Source organism: Cnephaeus nilssonii (assembly GCF_951640355.1).
Source record: "Cnephaeus nilssonii genome assembly, chromosome: 8".
NCBI classification, from domain to species: Eukaryota; Metazoa; Chordata; class Mammalia; order Chiroptera; family Vespertilionidae; genus Cnephaeus; species Cnephaeus nilssonii.
In genome coordinates this window covers 27,032,065-27,053,102 of record NC_137079.1, presented here as the reverse complement: position 1 = coordinate 27,053,102, position 21,038 = coordinate 27,032,065, and the positions used below count along the sequence as shown (strand labels likewise).

The window sequence follows — 21,038 nt, the reverse complement described above, 5'->3', positions numbered from 1 at the left end:
TCTTTCTGAATTCTTGAGATCATTTTTCTACTCTTCACAACTTCTTTAGTGGTAGTTTACTGCTTTGAACACTGAAAATTCTTTATTGATAAAGGTGTAAATATGTGCAGGTAGAGAACTAGCTTAACACTCCAATGTCTTCCTAATGTGTCTTCCTGAATTGCATAGGCTGGAAAGCTATGAACTACATTTCCCAGATTCCTTTGCAGTTAAGAGTTTTTGATGCCTAGATGCACTGAAGTGAGCCTTTACTTTGGAGCTGCATTACATAGCAAGGGAAGCAGATGTGCTCACGTGAAATGATCCCAGGCACAGGCAAAAAAACCCTTGATGGTCCAGTTCTGTAGTGTGGCTTTGGGATGTATTTCTGGGAAGATCAGGCAGTTATTCTGTGAGCTACCTATATACCTTAATAAAACCTTTGGGTTTAAACTAGCTTTAGTCAATTTTGTTACATGTAGTCAAGAACTGACCAATTCAAACTTTAATAACAGTTCCTAAAGCATAACCATGTTTCTGGTTTCTACAATTTTATGTCAGTATTTTCTCCCTCAATTGCTTTTCTAAGCTGGGAAAGTGTCCCTTATATATAGTTAAATGCTATTTTAAAAAATGAAACTATTTCTGGGAATATATCCTAAAAATCCCGAAACACTGGCTTGAAAGAATATATATACCCCTATGTTCACAGCAGCATTATTTATAATAGCCAAGATCTGGGAAGAGCCCAAGTGCACATCAGCAGATGAGTGGATAAAAACACTGTGGCACACTTACACAATGGAATACTACTCGGCCATAAAAAATAAACTCTTACCTTTTGCAACAGCATGGATGGACCTGGAGATTATTATGCTAAGTGAAATAAGCCAGTCAGAGAAAGAAAAATACCATATGATCTCAGTTGTATGTGGAATCTAATGAACAAAATGAAGTGATGAACAAAACAGAAACAGAGGCATGGATACATGGAACATTCTGACTGCTGTCAGGGGAGGGGGACTGGATCAAAGAAGGTGAAGGAATTAGCTAACGAATGTATATGCCTAACCCATAGACACAGACAATAGTGTGGTGATGGCCAGAGGGAGTGGGGAGGGAGCTGGGTGGAGATGGGTGAAGGGGGACAAAACAGGGACATCTGTAATAGTGTCAACAATAAAAATAAAGTTAAAAAAAGTCAAACTACTATGGTGTTGTTTTAGGATACATGTATAATTTTATTACAAAACCATTCTTTTGGCATTAGTTGGTTACAGTAATAGCAAGATATTGTGAGTGGCATAGCAGCTCTGAGTAACAACTGCATTCCTTGCTTCCTAAACCATAATTTAAGCTACCTCATATCCATTACATATAAGTTATCTGTAATCATTTATGATGCAAATCCTGATGCATATACCATTTAGGGAGGAGTTGATGCTAAGGGATTAATTAAAGTAAATGTTGATAAGACTACAAAAGGACCTTTATGGGACTTTTTTCCTTCTCCCTCCCCCAAATTACTTTGCTATAAAATAATCGAATTACTTAGAGCTAGTCTGCATGGCAGCAGCACCCAAGGAACATCGTACTTAGTTCTTGTTAAAAAGCAATACCTGTGCAGTGCATGTTTTACACTACAGGCACAGGGAATGATCACTCTAGTTTTAAACTCCTGCATTAGAGTCTCTTAAAAAAATAAAAGCAGTCTATCAAGTTCTTCTAGATGGTGTTATTGCTGTACATTTGTTGGTGGGTCACTTTCTGTGCTGTGTTTGCTTTGAAGAGATCTTCCAATATATCTCCAATACTCCTTTCTTATAGTGTCCTTTTCTTTAGCTAGGATTTCACATAACTAAAAATGAAAAACAGACAATTAATTCAAAAAATGTGTAATTAAATCTTTAGGGCAAATGCTTTTGAGCTAATACAGTTTAACTCAATCACATTCAAATGAGATACACCACCAGAGTTGCATACTATGTTCACTAGTGACGTGGGTATTGCTCTAAACAACAGACATAGTCCTGCATTGAATTCTGAGTTTCTGTGTTGAAAGGAACATGAATATTAGTGGCACTGGGAAGACCCAATTCTAAGATAGCAAAAAGCAAATGATGAGTCCCACGAGCTTACCTCTAATGCTTTATTAAGAATGTCCTCCTTGTTGTCACATTGGTTTTCTAGCATATCTTCATAGATATCCACAAGAAAGGCAATTAGGTAGGGGGAACTATGACTTGGTTGCAAATCAAGCAATTGATTTAATAGATTGGGATATTTGGAAAGACCACGGTCCTGCAAAATTCTAAAAACAGAAATTATTCTAAATTTTGAGAAGAGCAAAAAGAGTAGAAAGATCAAGAGAAAATAGCCCCTGTGACATAAGCAAGAAAAGGAGACATTTTGAATGAAGTTGAAACTAAATGAAATTCACACAAAATTAAAGCAGAAAATAAATCTTCTTAAAATTAAGAAGTGAAGGAAAACACAGGAGAGTTTTAACTTATCCTTTTAGCTCCTATCCCTTTAGCTCTCCAGATATTACAGGCCCCTACCCGGCACACACCTCCCAATGTGACTGGGCACCTCCCAATGTATTTTGGCTCTTGGAGACCTTTAAGTTCGACAGGGAGCCTGGGTATGTCAGTGGCCAGGCAAGGGAAACCTTGTAGGTTTAACAAGTAAGACTTGTAACAGGAGCCTAACTGGTTTGGCTCAGTGGATAGAGCATCAGCCTGCGGACTGAAAGATGCCAGGTTTGATTCCAGTCAAGGGCATGTACCTTGGTTGCGGGCACATCTCCAGTGGGAGGTGTGCAGGAGGCAGCTGATCAATGTTTCTCTCTCATCGAGGTTTCTGACTCTCTATCCCTCTCCCTTCCTCTGTAAAAAATCAGTATTTAAAAAAAAAAAAAAAAAAGGACTTGTAACAGGAGATCTCCAGAAGTGAATCAGAGAGGCTGCCTGCATTTGTGCAATCTGATTGTAAATAGTTGGCCTTGCCTTACTGTGTTCCTGAGCTGCACATACAATGAGGGTGTGTGTTCCATTCTTTTTTTTTTTTTTTCCACTAAGTCTATATAATGGCTTGTCTCATAGAGAAGAGCACTGGAATAGGTTAGACTTCATTGCTATAGCAAGCTGTATTCCATTCTTTGACATAAAGACTATAGGATTCATAACTTCAGTTATAATTTATTACTGTTCACTCATGGACTATTCTAAAAACTGGGCTGGTATACGTGCTTGGGAGGTGGAGAGAAGGGTAGAGGACACTGTTCTTGGGTGTTGCCATAATACACTTCTCTCAGAGAAAAACAGAAAAATTTTAATATCATTTTGGAATCCGATTATGGAACATAGTCTGTAATGCATCATATTAACAGGTTGTATTTTATATAAAACAAGCAAAAAAACATCCTCTTACCCTTTCAAATAGTTCCATGCACTTTCATTGTGTGGTACTAGCTTGATCATTTCCAGAGTGTACCTATAAGAAAAAGAGCACAAATATGTGTATGATTTTAAGAGCAGTGCAATAATTAGAAACAGTTTTAATAAGATGGTAGCATAGCTTAGATATGTGCTTTCCTTTCTCTCTGAGTGGACTTTGGTACCCTCTCTAGGTCATATTTAAGTCTCTCCAGTCTCCAACTGTCAATTCTTGACATAGTTCTTCCCTATTGAATATTTGTATCTAATTCTGGAGAAGGACACTCAATATGAAGGCTCAATTCATAACAGAAAAGAAATGGAAGATTTCCTTTAATTTAGGCTTTCCCTCTGAAGGAAAATGTCAGCTAAAACAAGATTTTCCTTTTACTAGTAAAGCAATCTTGGGGGGAAAGTCTAAGATCTATTTATGGCTGTAAATTCTTAATTGTTGAAAAAGGAGAACTATATAATCTTAGTAAATGCTTGATAAATAGTAACTATTATTAATAGTGCTAGTAGGTTATGTACTCAAATAGAAATATTACTATTACCATGATGTATTTAGTGGGAAAAAAAAAAGCAATGTGTATAATATGATTGTCTAGGTTTCTCTGTGTGTTTGCAATGTATTTATAAGGCTTGAAAGGATTCACTACTTGTAGCTCACTCTAAAGAATGGGATATGGGCCCTGGCCAGGTAGCTCAATTGGTTAGAGTGTTGTTTCAATATGCCAAGGTTGTGGTTTGATCACCCATCAGAGCACATACAAGAATTGACCAATGAATGCATGGATAAGTGGAACAACAAACTGATGTTTCACTCTCTCCCCTTTACTCTCTCTCAAATCAATGGGGAGGGGGGAAATACCCCACAATTTTTCAAGAATGAGATATGGGAAGAATAAGAGATTTTGATGTTTAATGTTACACAATTCAGTATAATTCCCCACAAGTAGACTGCATTGTTTTTATAATAAAAGGGAAAAACTATAGAAAATAATCAGCTACACCTGTATTCTTAGAGTTGAATTTAATTAACAAACTAAATTATAGAAAACTATTGCTATTCTTAGCATCTTAAATATTTCTTTTACCTATCTAAAGGGTATAATAAACTTTAAGAATGGAAAACTCTTAGATTCTTGGCTGATTATTTTTATTTCTATTTGGTACTAGAAAGCCAGTGATCTTCCTTTAAAGGCTATGAGAGAAGTCTGCATTTTCGAAACTCTTTATATTCAATTTTTAAAATATCTTATTATGTCTAACCTGATGTAGTAGGCTACAGTAAATAAGGAACATATAATATTTTTAAACTTCCTAATTATTAACTGGATTATTTCAAGGTAGAATAACCTAAAGCATCCTAACTTTTGCAAGGTAGCTATCTAACTTTCTGAAGGATGATGCTTTGCTTTCCTTCAGAGCACCCTTTTCCTAATCCTCACAACGGAATACCAACTATAAAAGGAAAAAACAGGAGCTGTTAATTAACTTTCACAATTAAAATTATGATTATGGTCTCATGAGGCTATAAAAGCAAACATTTTTAAATTTAAATCAGACTACTGAGACAAAATAGACAAAAGCCAGAAAAGAGGTGGCTATTAATGTTCATGGATATACACACACATTCATGCCAATTCAGAAATTTCTGGCTCTTATAACAGACTTATGCTTGCTAGACCAGTAGTTTTCAAATGAGGGTAACTATGCTCCCGAGGGGTCATCTGGCAATATTGGGGGGACATTTCTGTTTGTCACAACTGGGGAGGGAGGGTTACTACTGATCTACAGATGCCCCTCGACTTGGGACAGGGCTATATCCCAATAAACCCATCATAAATTGAAAATATTATAACTCAAAAATGCATTTAATACACCCAACATACAGAACATCATAGCTGGTTTCTACTGAATTCTACTGCTTTCACAACATCTTTTATTTAAAAAAAGCTTTATTGTTGAGAGTACTACATATGTTCCTCTTTTTCCCCCACTGACCACTTCTAGCCCACCTCCAACCCCCACCCCTTTCACAACATCTTAAAGTCAAAAAGTCATAAATAGAACCATCGTAAGTCGAGGACTGTCTGTGTAGGGTATACAGGCCAGGTATGCTCCACATACTACAATGCACAGGACAGCCCCTACAGCAAAGATTTATCTGGCTCAAAACCCTGCACTAGAACATGGCATCAGGGGACTATTATCCAACATACAAAAGAATTTAATACGATAGTTTTAAACAAAGCTTCCTAGACACTATGAAATCTGATTTCTTCTCAATATACAGTAGCAACAATATTTCAAGGAAGTTAAGATATTACAAAGCAGAGGTATACTACATACTTGTAAATTTATCATTATCAATTTCATCTAAGTAGTCTGTCCTATTAGTTCCGTGAGGGTAGAACTGGGGGCAGTCCTGACCTTTGCTGTATCCCCAATACCTGACATATGGTAGGCACACAAATATTCTTTTACTGAGTGAGCAAGTGAAGGAGATTACTAACTGGACTTCTCTTTCCAATATAGCCCGATCATTGTAACCAGTGGTGTTAGAAATTACGAAGTATCTTTGGTTCCAGACAGAATTATTTCTCACATCCTCTTTAAGAAGTTGGTCTACATACTGCAGCTCATTATCCCAAAGTTTAAATTCCTAAAAGAAAATAAATAATAAAACATCCAATTAGAAATGTCCCATTATTTATAAACAATAAAAATTAATCAAATTTCAGCAAAGCTAAGTAGGTCTAACTGAAGATGTGGGACTCAGCACACAGTTGGAGGAGAATGACAGCTGCAGGTCAAGCAAATGCAGTGGGAAGAAAAAAAATCAAAGACAAGGGATTGGTCATGAGGGAAGAAAACAATCAGGAAGAGAGAGCAGCCAAAGCAGCCTGCAATTCAGTACCATCTTCTTGAGAACAATTCAGGTAACCAGACGCACGTTTATGCTGAGCCAACAATTATTCCAAAGGACAAAATCAAAAGCAAAAGAAGTATATTTAACTAAAAGCTTATGCATTGTTTATGGTGAAGTTTTAGAGAAACATAAACCCCACCAAACTTAGTAAGAAAATGATTAACTACAACATATTAATTTGATGTGATTAATCTGATATTAATACATTAAATAAAACAAATATTCAAAATGCACACATATGACAAAATTACATTAAAATAGATGTAGAGAAAGACCCACAATTAGGTTTAGACATAAAGTTTTCACATTATAAAGCTATTTTTTAGAGGAGAAACCAAGATGGCAACATAGGTAAACACCTGAACTTGCTGCCGTGCACAACCACTTCAAAACTAAAACTAAAAGACAAAACGGACATCATCCAGAACCACAGGAAGGCTGGCTAAGTAGAGATTCTACAACTAGAAGGGAAGAGAAAAGCACACTGAGACTCAGAGGAGGTGCGGAAGTAAAGTGCAGAGGTATGGAGGCGCGCGCAGAAAGGACTGGCAACTGAGTATGCGGCTGGCTTTCTCAAGCGGGAGGGAGACACAAGCTCCTGACTACTTTGAACTCCAGTTCCGGGCGAGACTCTGGGGACTCAGACTCATACGGGGAGAAACTGGACTGTCTGGCAGCGCGAAACTCGAGGGCGGCTTTCTCTCAGAGGTGCTTGCAGCGATTACCAAGGGACACTGAGACCTGGGGGCTGCTTAGGGCAGGGCGGACGGGAAGCCACTGCTGTTTGCTCTGCCCTGAGAGTCCGCCCCATCCAAGCTGTGCACAGAGGCTTTTGCATAGAATGGCCTGGTCCTTTGAAATCTAAAATTACCTTACAAACTGCAGCTGAGACAGAGAGACCCAGAACATCCAAAAGAAGGCCCAAGGCACCACAGCAGCTTGCACTGCTTCACAGCTGGGCCTCATCTGGGCACCTCCAAAACCCAAACAAAGAAGAGGAATCTGCAGATCTCTCTGTAGCTCCTGCTGGGTGGCCTCAGGCAGAGGCTAAATTAGCACCTCCTTGGAGATCCAAGAGCCAGTGTACACAGGGGTCAGAGTAGGACCATCCAGATTACAACTCCTCAGATCCATAAGGGAAACAATCAGGGGGCAGACTCAGTGAGCACCAAAGCCCCAATGAAGCAAGTCTTGCCTCATAAGGGTGTCTCCAGCACAGAAGTTCTCCCATCGTAGACACAGCTGATCCTCACAGCCAATTGGCTTGGAGGTCAATTCCTCCCAGTGATACCAACAACAATCAAGGTTTAACTACAACAAGACTGTGCACACAGCCCACAAAGGGGTGCACCAAGAGTTTCCACCTCAGGTAACTGGGGAGGCTGAGCCACTGGGCCCTATAGGACACCTAGCACACAAAGCCACTCTATCAACTCAGGGAAGCAGCCAAAATGCGGAGACAAAGAAACAGATCACAAATGAAAGAAATGGAGGAAAGCAAACGACTGGATATAGAGTTCAAAACCACGGTTATAAGGTTACTCAAGAATCTTCTAAAAAAAGGCCGATAAATTTAGTGAAACCCTCGAGGATATGAAAAAGGACCAACTAGAAATTAAGCATACACTGACTGAAATAAAGAATAATATACAGAGATCCAACAGCAGACTAGAGGATCGCATGAATTAAGTCAAAGATTTGAAATACAAAGAAGCAAAAAACACCCAACCAGAAAAGCAAAAAGAAAAAAGAATCCAAAAATATGAAGATAATGTAAGGAGCCTCTGGGACAACTTCAAGCGTACCAACATCCGAATTAATGGGGGTGCCAGAAGAAGAGAGAGAGCAAGATACTGAAAACCTATTTGAAGAAATAATGACAGAAAACTTCCCCCACCTGGTGAAAGAAATAGACTTACAAGTCCAGGAAGCGCAGAGAACCCCAAACAAAAGGAATCCAAAGAGGACCACACCAACATACATCATAATTAAAATGCCAAGAGCAAAAGACAAAGAGAGAATATTAAATGCAGCAAGAGAAAAACAGTTACCTACAAGGGAGCACCCATACGATTGTCAGCTGATTTCTCAACAGAAACTATGCAGGCCAGAAGGGAGTGGCAAGAAATATTCAAAGTGATGAATAGCAAGAACCTACAACCAAGATTACTCTACCCAGCAAAGCTATCATTCAGAATTGAAGGTGAGATAAAGAGCTTCACAGATAAGAAAAAGCTAAAGGAGTTCATCACTGCCAAACCAGTATTATATGAAATGCTGAAAGGTATTCTTTAAGAAGAGGAATAAGAAGAAAAAGGTAAAGACAAAAACTATGAACAACAAAGTGACAACAAATACATATCTATCAACAAGTGAATCTAAAAATCAAGTGAATAAAAAGTCTGATGAACAGAATAAACTGGTGAATATAATAGGATCAGGGGCATAGAAAGGAAGTGGACTGACAATTCTTGGGGGAAAGGGGTGTGGGTGGTGTGGGAAGAGACTGGACAAAAATCGTACACCTATGGATGAGGACAGTGGGTATAAGGGCAGAGAGTGGGATGGGTATCGGGGGGAGGGGAGCTATGGGGTCAAAAAGAAGACAACTGTAATAATCTGAACAATAAAGATTTATTAGAAAAATAAAATAAAATAAAAAATAAATAAAAAATTGATACTCCAACCAACAGAGCCAAAAAAAACAACAACAACAAAAAAACAACAACACACCAATGAATGTATAAATAAGGGGAACAACAAATTGATGTTTCTCTCTCCCACCTCCTCTCTCTCTTTAAAAATCAATAAATAAAAAATTATAAAATATGAAACAAAAAAAAACAATGATGGAGAACAGAACCCATACAGATAATTTGGAAAAAAAAGTAGAATGATCAAAACTTACAAATGCTCAGTCAGGGACATTAACTATGAAAAAGCTAGTGGAGTTATAGTTCTTATTTTTTAATAGAAAAAAAGGTAGAAATTCATAAAAAATTAAAAATACTGAATACCTTAAAAAATATATCCCTTTATTCAAATTTAGAAAAGTTTAAAATTTTAAAGAAAAAATAATTTGATGAAATAATCTTGGTATAATGAATAGCGCAGAAAGTAGTAATTACTGGGGAAAATTTCACAACGCTAGAATTATTTGGTAGAATAAATTAAATGCCCAGAGTGGGAGTCCTAACTATTCTCTTCTATTCAAGATTTAGCATAAAATTTTAACAAATAGGCGGAAATAAAATATATATTAGTTTCTGTAAAATCATATTCCTAAGTTTATATATGCAAAAACCTTAGTGTGTACAATGCTCTTGTTAATTAAAATAACAAAGTTGTATTAAAAATTAGAACTACTTTTTCTATTCAATTTGTTGGCAAATATAAGATGTGATATATATTCAATCTAAAAATATTAAGTTACTATTATTCTTCTTTAATATGAAGCTACTTACGAATATATCTCAAGAAATTATAAAGGTTAACCAACATGAAGTGTCAGATAATTAAGTAACTTAATAATTATTAATAATGATATACATATTGTGTGTTTATATGTATATACATAAACTACATGTGTGTTTCGGTTCAGAAGTATACTTGCAATTTAATAATTTTAATTATTTAATTCAGTTAAAAAATTGGAAAACACTGTAGTAAGAAAGGCAATACCTGAATAACCCACTGTCGATGTTGCCAGGCATGATAATTCTTTGCATCCTGATTAAGAATATCAGCAATAAACTCAAGCTCCTGAAATGGATCTTTCAGCCACTCCACTAGTACTCGCCTATGATGCCTAAAGCCGAGTGGAAAAGGGAGAGAAGTTTTGTGTGAATTTATTCAGGAACTAAAGTAACAGTTGCATGTGCTGTGCTAGGTGATGTGAAGGGACACTTAAGAAACAGAAATCATCTCTAATTCTCAAGGCTCTACTGGAGAGAAAAGGTAACAAAAAAGAAACACTAAGAAAAAAAATTTCAGAATACTAAGTTGAAAAACATAAAACAGTGATTTGTGATTTTTGTATAAAATGAAATCAAATAGTTTATAGCTTAAAGGAGGTTTAACTCAAGCTAAGTCTTTTAACAACCACAAAATTCTATCAAAGACCAATGGCATAAGACTATAGGATATATAATATCATTTTATCAAGTTTGAAGCTCCTCTGGTTATAAATAGACTGTCAGTTTTCCTTAAGTCCAAGTGTCACTGTACAAGCAAATAAATACTCATTTCACTAGTTTGTGGGCAGAATTGTAGCCATGATAAGTGACAAATTTGTCAAAAGAGGAGTTTTCCATGTTGGAAAAACAAAACAAAAAACCTATCCCTGACTAGCTAGTTGCTATCCCTTCTTTTCTCAACAGCAAACCCTCATCTCCCATTTATGATTCACCCCACTATGTGCCTTCTTTTCTCTTCCTACCACTTCCCTCCTGCCCACCCAGTCACCACCCCACCCAGGTGGGAGGACTGTCATGCCAAGATCACTAACTCATATCCACTTAATTAACAAACTCGTCGGTCATCTTTTAGTCCTGACTTTCCTTGACCTGTCAGCAGTATTGAAACCGTCATCCACTCCTTTCTTCTTAAAACTCTCTTTTCTCTTGGTTTCTGTGGTGACACTAAACTTTTGGTTTCCTTGCTCAGTCAACCTGGAATGCTGCTTCTTCTTTTTTTTTTTTTAATATATTATATTGATTTTTTTTACAGAGAGGAAGGGAGAGGAATAGAGGGCTAGAAACATCAATGGGAGAGAAACATCAATCAGCTGCCTCCTGCACACCTCCTACTGGGGATGTGCCCGCAACCAAGGTACATACCCTTGACTGGAATCGAACCTGGGACCCTTCAGTCCACAGGCCGATGCTCTATCCACTGAGCCAACCTGGAATGCTTCTTAAATGATGTTTACTGGTGTTCTATCCTCAGCCTTCTCCTCTAATTCTCCCTGAGCATCCTCATCCATAGCTATGATTTCAACTCCTTTGAGCATTTTTCAAACATGTACTGGACCACATATAGGTCTTTCCATAGGCACATCAAACGCCATTTGTCCAATACTGGATCCATCTCTCTTCCCCAGAAATGTGCTGCTTTGTCTTATAAATTTCCCAGTGGTTGGCACTACCATTCACCCAGTGGTCAAGCCAAATATATTGACATCATTGTTCTTCATCACTCCTCCAATAAATTAAACTTCAAACCTGTTGCTTTTGTCTGCAAACCCTCTCTCGAATATATCCTTCTCCCTCCTAAACCCCCTCCCCACCCTCTCTTAGCCTATACCAGTGCCATGGCCTACCAGGGCTGTGAACCTATTCCATCTATGCTCCACCCTACAGTCAGGGTAAAACTTCTAAGACACAAAACCAACCATGTTACTTCCTTAATTAAAGTTTGGCAATAGCTCTGCACTGCCTAAGATCAAGTCCACACTCCTTACTAATGTTCATAAGGCTCTTTATGATCTTATCCCATTTACTCTAATCACATGGATTTATACAACTCCCTGAGTGCATTGTGCTCTTGCATGCGTCTCCCCAGAATATTTCCTTTGCCCCAGAGATTGTTCCTCTCAGAAATCAACCTTAAATCTCAGGCATAAAGACAGGCATGTGTCGATTATTATATTGGGGGAAAAAATGGTATAACTCCTGCATTTTGAGCAGGCAGTGAGTGGCACAGAAAGTGGAAACAGTTGCTTCTGCTACTTCACTAGCTTCAGTACCACTCCCTCCAGCTCACCTCCTCCTCTACCACCACCACGACCACCACCACCACCCCTTCAACCTCCACTTCCTCCACCAACATGACCTCCTCCTCCTCCACAACAGCAGCCACAGCAGCTTTCACTCTTGGAGTGCTCACTGTATCCTGGGTACTGTTCAAACTCTTTATTTCTTTGTCCTCTGCTCCATTATTTACCGTTCTTTTCCCATTGTATTCTGCTCCCCTCACAAATACTAATCCATACTCTTGTCTATCTTAACTTAGGGGCTTAATTTTTAGAACAAATATACTCTGTAAAAAACTATCATTATGCTTTTCACACTACACTGTAAAATAACTGGTTTTATTATTTGCTTTTCCTTTTAGATTGTATCTGGTTCATCTTTGTATCTCCAGCATCAGTATAAATATTTTAAATAAAAAAATAAATACAAGATCAAATACCAAAAAGGCATTTTTTAACACAAAGAAAATATTTCAGATTTTTTAACTCAAATTCTTTTCTGAGTCTAGCAGGATTACATGCTAGATATTTTAAATAATAATAGTAGCAAACATTTTAGTGTTAACCATGGGTCAGGCACTACTTTAAACACTAAAAACATTGTTTCATTTAATCCTCCTAACAACCCTGTGAGGCAGGTAACATTAGCTTCAATGCAAAGTACTAAAATTATAAAGAAACAAACAATTCCCTATATTTGCATCAACCATTGGTAGGTACTACCAGCATAGTAACATGTTTCCCTCCTATTTTCATCCTACCAAACTTGGTAGTTTTTGGGCTGTTCTTCAATTATTGCAGTGATGTAGTTCATTTCCTCATGTAGATCCTTTTGAAGTGATTTCAAGAGAACTCTCCGGAAATGCCTAGAGCAAACATCAAGCATTCAAAGTCTCATTACTCCACATAAATCGCCTCCCCACAGTATCAAATAAAGCTACAAGACAACAGAATAAGACTTTTTTTTTTGGTCTAAACTCCTACATATATCTGGTCATTGGAAGAATCAAGCATTTAAAAGTAATTTTTTTCTTCCCATCCTCCCAAACCCTCTCTTTGGGCAACTATCAGTTTGTGCTCTACAATTATGAGTCTGTTTCTGCTTTGTTTTATTTATTCATTTATTTTGTTTTCTTTTTGATTCCACATATACGTAAAACCATATGGCATTTGTCTTTCTCTGTCTGACTTCACTTAGCATAATACCCGCTATGTCCATCAATGTTGCCACAAATGGCAAGATTTCATTCTTTTTTATTGCTGCATAATATTCCACTGTGAATACAGGGTGTGGCAAAAGTAGGTTTACATTTGTAATACAAATAATACAATAATTAATAAATAATAATACAAGAATAAACTTTTGCATACTCACAACTGTAAGTCTACTTTTGCCCATTGCTGTATATATGGTACACTACATCTTTATCCGTTCATCTATTGATGGACATCTAGGTTGCTTCAATTTCTCGGTTGTTACTAGTAATGCTGCAAGGAACATAGATGTGCATAATCTTTTCAAATTAGTGTTTTTGCTTTCTTCAGATAAATGCCCCAAAGTAGAATTGCTGGATGACATGGCAGCTCTACTTTTAATTTACTGAAGAATCTTCATAAGAGTCAAGCATTTTGAAGTAAAAATAGCGAAAGGCAACAAATGTGACATACAAGAAAAGACAACCACCTAATGATTATTTTTAGGTAATAATCTGGGGTTACCTGTGTTGTATTACACAAGAATCAAAGACATTTCTTTCCCTGTACGGTAAGCTTGTTCATTTAGATAATCCTATCTAAAAAAGCGGGAATATGCTAATTGACCATCATGCCTTCACAAAGATGGCGGTGCCCACAGCCAATAAGGAGGGAATATGCTAATTGACTTCCACGCCCTCAAAGATGGCGGCACCCACAGCCACAAGATGGCAGCGCCCAGTCCCCTCAGCCCCTCAGGGCCTGCCCAAGGCGCAGACAAGCCTTGGATGGTGGCTGCCCAGCCGATGCCCGAGGCGCAGGAAAGCCTTGGATGGCGGGTGCCCAGCCGCCCAGGGCTGCCCAAGATTCAGGTAACCAGGGCTGGTTGAGGTTGCGCTGCTGGCAGTGGCAGCAGCAGAGGTGTGATGGGGGCGTCGCCTTCCCCTAAGGACCAGGTCGCCTCCCGCCCCCGAGGGCTCCTGGACTGTGAGAGGGGGCAGGCTGGACTGAGGGCCCCCCCCCCAGTGCATGAATTTTCATGCACCGGGCCTCTAGTTATTTATATAATAGTTCATTTAGGTAATTATTTACATAATAGTTCATTTAGATAATTATTTATATAGTAAATTAATTCCATTACAAACATTATCACATATGTTACTTTTAAAACCACCACAAAAATGCTACTTATAAATAAAACAAATGTTATGGACAGTGAATTCTGTATCTTCCACAGAAGGAAAAGATAATATTTAAAATGAAAACAAAATTAAGCATACTATTTAGAATATACAGTTTAATTCAAGAAAAAACAGCTAGAGTGAGAAGGAATGGGGCAGAGGTTGCTATTTTTCATATGCAAATTATTATTTTGACAAAAATTAAAGTTCAGTTAAGAAAAAGAAAAGCCATCCAAACTAAAACATAAGATATTTAAACAGGAAATATTAATAATGTATTACTTACCACACTGTATAATTGGCTGCATTTAACTCTATAGCATCTCTGGTTAATTTAAAAGCTCGCTCACTTCTTTCATCACGCTGCAGAACGGCCCGGAAATAATCATAAACATCTCTAACTGTAAATAGCACAAAATTGCATTAGGACTATCCTTCTTGTTTAAACTACTATTATACTATAAAATGTTGTTATATCTTACAAAGAAAGATACTTCATTGCATTATTTAGAACAATAAGCAAAATTAGTCACATGATTGTGTGACTACCACCCTGAAAATACTTTAGTATCACAGGCACAAAGTTTCTAAAACTTGTGTCTTTTTTTTTCACTGAATGTTGTTTTTGAGATCTGTGTCCATGTTGTAACAGATCTAGATCTTCTTAATAGTTATATAGTAGTAGTAGTAAATTGTATGACAACAATAAATTTTATTTACCCATTAGAGGCCTGGTGCATGAAATTCATGCACTGGGCAGGGGGTCCCTCAACCCGGCCTGTGCCCTCTCACAGTCTGGGAGCCCTCAGGGATGTCTGACTGCTGCAGAGGTGGGGGAGGCTCCTGCCACCACTGCTGCACTCGCCAGCAGTCAGCCCAGCTTCCGGCTGAGCGGCGCTCCCCCTGTGGGAGCACCCTGACCACCAGGAGGCAGCTCCTGCATTGAGTATCTGCCCACTGGTGGTCAGTGCACATCATAGTGACCAGTCATTCTGAGATTTGCATATTAGCCTTTTTTATATAGGATTCTCCAAAACCTAGATATAGAGGAGGGAATAGAGGTGCAGAGGTTAAATTTTAAATAATATGTTCAAGGTGACTGTAAAATGAAGTGAGAATGCGAACCAGGTGGTAATAAAATCTGGATAGTGACTTGCACTCATTCATAACCTCCTAGTATGGCTTCTGATGTCATATGTGAGAGTGAACCCAGAATGTATTATAGAAGCAGCACTTCAAGGTTGTAAGATGTGGGCATTTTCCAGTTTTACTAGATATACCACACTGCTTTCCAAAATGGCTAAAATATGAAAACTACCATCAGAAATACATGTATCTGTTTATATGTCCTAATACTTGATATCACAGGTTTAATCTTTGCTATTCAATTCATGGGTAGAAATGGCATTCCCATTTTAATTTGCATCTCTCTCATTCTTAATGATAATAAATTTTTCCCCTCTACTTAATAGACAATGAAATTTTCTCTTCTGTGAACTAAAGGTTATATCCTTTGTCCATTTTTTTTTTTTAAATCCTCACCTGAGAATATTTTTTCCATTAATTTTTAGAGAGTGAAAGGGAGGAAATAAGAGGGGAGAAAGAAAGAGACATCACCCAGGCCGGGCACAGGGACTGAACCTGCAACCGAGGTATGTGCCTTTGATCAGGGATCAAACCCAAGACACATGGGCTGACGCCCTAACCACTGAACCAAACTCATTAGGGCACTGTTGGCCCATTTAAAAAAATATATATATATATTTTATTGATTTTTTACAGAGAGGAAGGGAGAGGGAGAGAGAGTTAGTAACATCGATGAGAGAGAAACATCAATCAGCTGTCTCCTGCACACCCCCTACTGGAGATGTGCCCACAACCAAGGTACATGCCCTTGACCGGAATCGAACCTGGGACCCTTGATTCCACAGGCTGACGCTCTATCCACTGAGCCAAACTGGTTAGGGCCCTTGGCACATTTTTTTAATGTTTGTTTCCTTAACCTTTTGTAGGAATTCCTTATAAAGTTCTAAATTATCGATCCTCTGTTTTATATGGTGTATCTTCTCCCACAATGCCGTTTGCCTTTCAATTTATTCATGGTGTCTTCTCTTATACACATTTTATTTATTTAATTTATAATATATATTTTATTGATTTTTTTTACAGAGAGGAATGGAGAGGGATAGTAAGAAACATCGATGAGAGAGAAACACCAATCAGCTACCTCCTGCACACGCCCTACTGGGGATGTGCCCACAACCAAGGTACATGCCCTTGATCGGAATCGAACGTGGGACCCTTCAGTCCGTAGGCTGACACTCTACTCACTGAGTAAAACCGGTTAGTGCTCTTATACACATTTTAAATTTTGATATATTCATATATCAATTTTTGATCAATAAGTCATATTTCATTATATTTTCCTTTGTGGTTTGTAATCATAATATATGTAATAATTTAAAATGGTGATTTTCTTTTTTTATCTTACAGAAAATATCTTATCATTTTTTAATAAGAGAAATATATGATTATATCAATTTTCTCCAACATTTTTGTTATAGGTACCTTATGAATATGAAAAAATTGTGGTTTTTCATTTCTCTGATCACTAGTTTGGTTAACAATTTCTTCTAGTATTATACCTCCACATATAACATCTCACCATGTGAAAGCTTTTTATTTTTTATACAGTTATACCTTCTGATCTTTTCCTTAATCAATTCTGTCTTGTAACTTGCTCATTAATACCTTCTTCACTCCAAGAATGAAAGATAACTCTCTAATATTTGCTCCTAGTATGTTTATAATTTTGTTCTGAAATTATTTTCATGTAAGCTATGAGATAGGGATATAATTTTGCTTATATCCAAATGCATAGCAAACTGTTACAAAAACATTATTTGATTAATCTATCTTTTTCATACAGGTATGAAATATCCTTTTATCAAATATTAAATTCTCATTTACAGTGATGATGTATTTTTAGATTCCTTACTAATCTATTTCTGTTCCAGTTCCATATGATATTTTTAGTAATACATCTTCATATTTGGTAAGGCAAACCCTTACACCATTATTCTTCCTTTTCAAACATATCTTCGTATTACTTCATAATAAATAAATAAAAAACAATTAGTGCTTTTTGTAACAGAGGAATGATCTTGGATAACAAAGCCTTAACTGAAAGAAATATATATATGTACATACATAAAACTATAGAACTAGCATTCCATTTTATTCATTTCACTTCCCTAGAACAACAATTAATATTTGCATGACCTTCAAAGTACAAAGCATTTTCACATTCACTATGAAAGAATGATACTTTGTTAAAGAAAATAATCCATTCATTTTAATATCAGTAAATGTATTCCAACTGAGCCTAACACTCATTACTAAAATGTATTTCAAAATACTCATGTTTCAGCAACCAAAGTTTATTCTAAATAAAACAGTAACTCATTTATGTTATAGATTAACTGTAAATGAAAAATACAATCCCAAAGTAGCTATTATGTATTAAAAAGTAACATTCATGTCTTGGCCGGATAGAGCATCGGCCTGGGCACCCAAGGGTGGCGGGTTCGAATCCCGGTCAAGGGCACATAGCTGAGTTGCAGGTTTGATCTCCCACCTAAGTGGGGGTCTGTGAAGGAGGCAATCAATTGATATATCTCCCTCACATTGATATTTCTCTCTCTCCCTCCCCCCCTTCCTTCCTCCCTCCCTCTCCCTCTCCCTTCACTTCCTTCCACAAGCTCTAAAAATCAATTGAAAAAATATCCTTGGGTGAGGATAACAAAAAAACACACAAGAAATAATGTAACAACATTCATTATTTAGAATATGTCTCTTTGTACAAAATAAAAGTCATGAAAATAAATTATAAAAAAACACAATGTTAGCTTATCATAGTCATTTAGATCTTTGTCAGACAAAAATCTATCATTTACCTAGCCATATAGTGGTGAATTTCAACTCTGCTACTAAGTTTGACTTCCAGGCCTTTTCCTAATAAAAATAAACTTACATTTTTCACTATAAATGATCTGGACCACTGGATTGGGGCCATCGTTCTGTGGCACTGGCTCTATATCAGCCCATTCTGCTCTGTCTCTGAAATATATATATATATTTTTTCAGTGATTATATTCAAGTAGGTAAGAAAAAGAACTCTGGTATTTTTAAAATAGCAACAATTACACTTACATTAATGTTAGTAGCTTTTAAACATCTTAATGTAACTATGGTTGGATTCTTCATGACCAAGTTTTGCCACTTTGCTTTACATGTTCAACTTTAAAATAAAAATAATGTAAATAATCTTCTAAATAAAATAAATTAACAGTTTTCAAATTTAAGATTTATATGTAAGAGGAAAAACATATTTTTGCAGCACGTATACAATAGTTTTAAATTAGAAATCAATCTAATTCATTGGTCTAATAAGACTCTTTGGATTTAGTATTTTTTTAAAAACCGAGTAACAATTTACTAGGAATTGACATTTTAAAATCAAAGTAAGCACTATTAACTTACTGTACAACTGTCTGAGTTGAATTTTGGCTCTACCACTTACCAGCTGTGTGACCTTAAGTTACTTAACCTCCCTGAGCCTCAGTTTCTTCATTTATAAAATGGAGATGATAATATTACCAACCAAATTTAAAAGATTGTTTGGAGGATTGAGATAACATGTCAAGCACTTAAAATGTGCATTCAATGAATACTCCCATTATCAATGCTAAAATAACATTATAGTGGCAACAATTGGATACCACAGACATTTTTGTGTGAACACTCTTTACGTATATTCTTTTCCTTTCACTTATTTTTTAGCTCTCTATACCAATCAGCTATTGACAGCAAAGATTCTGTGGCATCCAGACAATCCTGAAATTGTGTCCACCAGGGAAATCGCGGGAAGCAATTACCAGGGGTGTGAGACATGAGAAAAGTAAAGCTGCCATTTAGTCACTGGGAAAGGAGATAGAGCCACGTGAATAAGCCGAATATTTCACAATTCAGACAGACAGGAGGAGGTTGGAGAATTATGGGGTCACCCCCACCCATTTAAAACGGTAAAACATTAACAAGAAAACAGTAACAAAATCTCGACAGCGACTTGCACTCATTCATAAAAACAAGGCAAATAAGCAATCTAATGGATTTACCTAGAACTACAGGAGAGAGAAAAAAATAAGACAAAAGAAAAAGAAGACGTAAGGACTTCTCACTAGTCTCTGTAGGTTCAATTGGAGCTAGGGAACACGCGTTATCAGAAAACAAAGAGCTGATGGAGATGGGACCGGGTGTTGGCAGACACACGGGGAAAAGGCAGCAGAGTTTCAGCAGTTCCCACACTGCCCACTGCACAGCATTACGGGCGAGGCGAGGCGGGGAAGTGGACGGAGAGTCCAACCACCAACATCTCTCCACCCGTAAAGCCCAACGAGGTGCCCGGCTGATGCGAGGCGCTAAAAGGTTGAATGGAAATGTCCCAGTCCGTGAAGAGCTTATACTAGCTCTCTCCATTTCAGCAGAACAAATCACGGGAAGTCCTTACACCTTGTCTTTCAAGTGAGCAAATCTGTAACTTATTGAAATAATCATTTCCTGCCAGAGGGTCAAAAGGTGCCCACCCCCTCTGGTACGCAGTCAGCTTACTCTCAGGCTATTTGTGTGGGAGCAGGAACAGCGCGGGAGATTTCTTAAATTCCCGAACCAGGGACACCTACACAGCCTAAGAGCGCGGTCCAGGGTGTACAGTGGTTTCTACGCGGCTGGGCCTCCGGCCGCCCCCGTCTCCCGGCGACAGCGCGGGCTCGGGGCAGCGCGGGGGCCGCGGGCGGGCCTGACCCCGCAGGGCGCGCCCCCCGCCGCCGGACAGCGAGGCCGCGGAAACTTTGGCCCGACAGGCGGAGGCAGCGGGAACCGACCCGGGAACCGCCGCCGCCCGCCGGGGAAGGGCCTCCGACCCGCGGCCCCGCAGGGGGCGTTACCTGTACAGAACATAGGTGGGCGAGTCCAGGCTCAGGAACCCGTCGTCCATAGGGGATGGCACCGCTTCTCCGGCCTCAGCCGCCATCACTTCTTCTTGCTGCTGCTGGGGCGGCGGGGGGTGCGGTAGGGGCGGCGGCGGCTCGGGCTGACCCGGCTCGCTGCCCTGCGTAGCCTCCCCGACCCCCTCGGTAGCCGCCATCACGCCTCGGCCCGCAGCGGAGTTGGCGGCGCAGGCCCCGCCCCTCCAGGCCCCGCCCCTCGCTCTCTTCCCCCGTTGGAACCCCGCTTCCGGTTTCCTGGCTTTCCTACCATAGAGATGCGGGCCAGAGAGTCTCCGGCTGGCGCCTGAGCCCTGGCTGACCTAGAAAGAAGCTCGCCTGCGGACGGGACTTCGCCCAACTCCCGAGGGCGCCCCGGGTTTCCCCTCCGTCGTCCCATCTGTGTATCCATCCCACGAGCTTGTACTCGGCCATTGGGGACGTGCTAGTGTTGTTAGGGTCCCTCAGCAGCGGAGACGGCTCCCCTTTCTTTTGTTCGCAGTCTTAGGAGCCATG

At 38.6% G+C, this 21,038-nt stretch overlaps 1 protein-coding gene across 1 annotated transcript; it reads right to left on the bottom strand.

The window, feature by feature from the left end:
* Positions 1-784: 784 nt before the first annotated feature.
* On the bottom strand, positions 785-20,720 carry FNTA (farnesyltransferase, CAAX box, subunit alpha). Its single transcript, XM_079778969.1, has 9 exons — positions 20,484-20,720; positions 18,512-18,597; positions 14,765-14,879; positions 12,865-12,969; positions 10,033-10,159; positions 5,936-6,084; positions 3,412-3,474; positions 2,119-2,290; positions 785-1,837 (listed from the first exon to the last, which is right to left on the bottom strand). Exons 1-9 carry the CDS (start codon positions 20,681-20,683, stop codon positions 1,715-1,717), a joined length of 1,140 nt encoding a protein of 379 aa, XP_079635095.1. The 5' UTR covers positions 20,684-20,720; the 3' UTR covers positions 785-1,714.
* Between the last annotated feature and the right edge of the window lie 318 nt (positions 20,721-21,038).

Bases quoted from the DNA above. Each gene is read 5' to 3' on its own strand.
- FNTA (XM_079778969.1), bottom strand. From the start codon at position 20,683: ATGGCGGCTACCGAGGGGGTCGGGGAGGCTACGCAGGGCAGCGAGCCG. The intron at 18,598-20,483 runs GTAACGCCCCCT...TATATATTTCAG, and splicing joins CCCACCTATGTTCTGTACAG to AGACAGAGCAGAATGGGCTG. The intron at 2,291-3,411 runs GTAAGAGGATGT...TTCTGTTTTTAG, and splicing joins GCATGGAACTATTTGAAAGG to AATTTTGCAGGACCGTGGTC.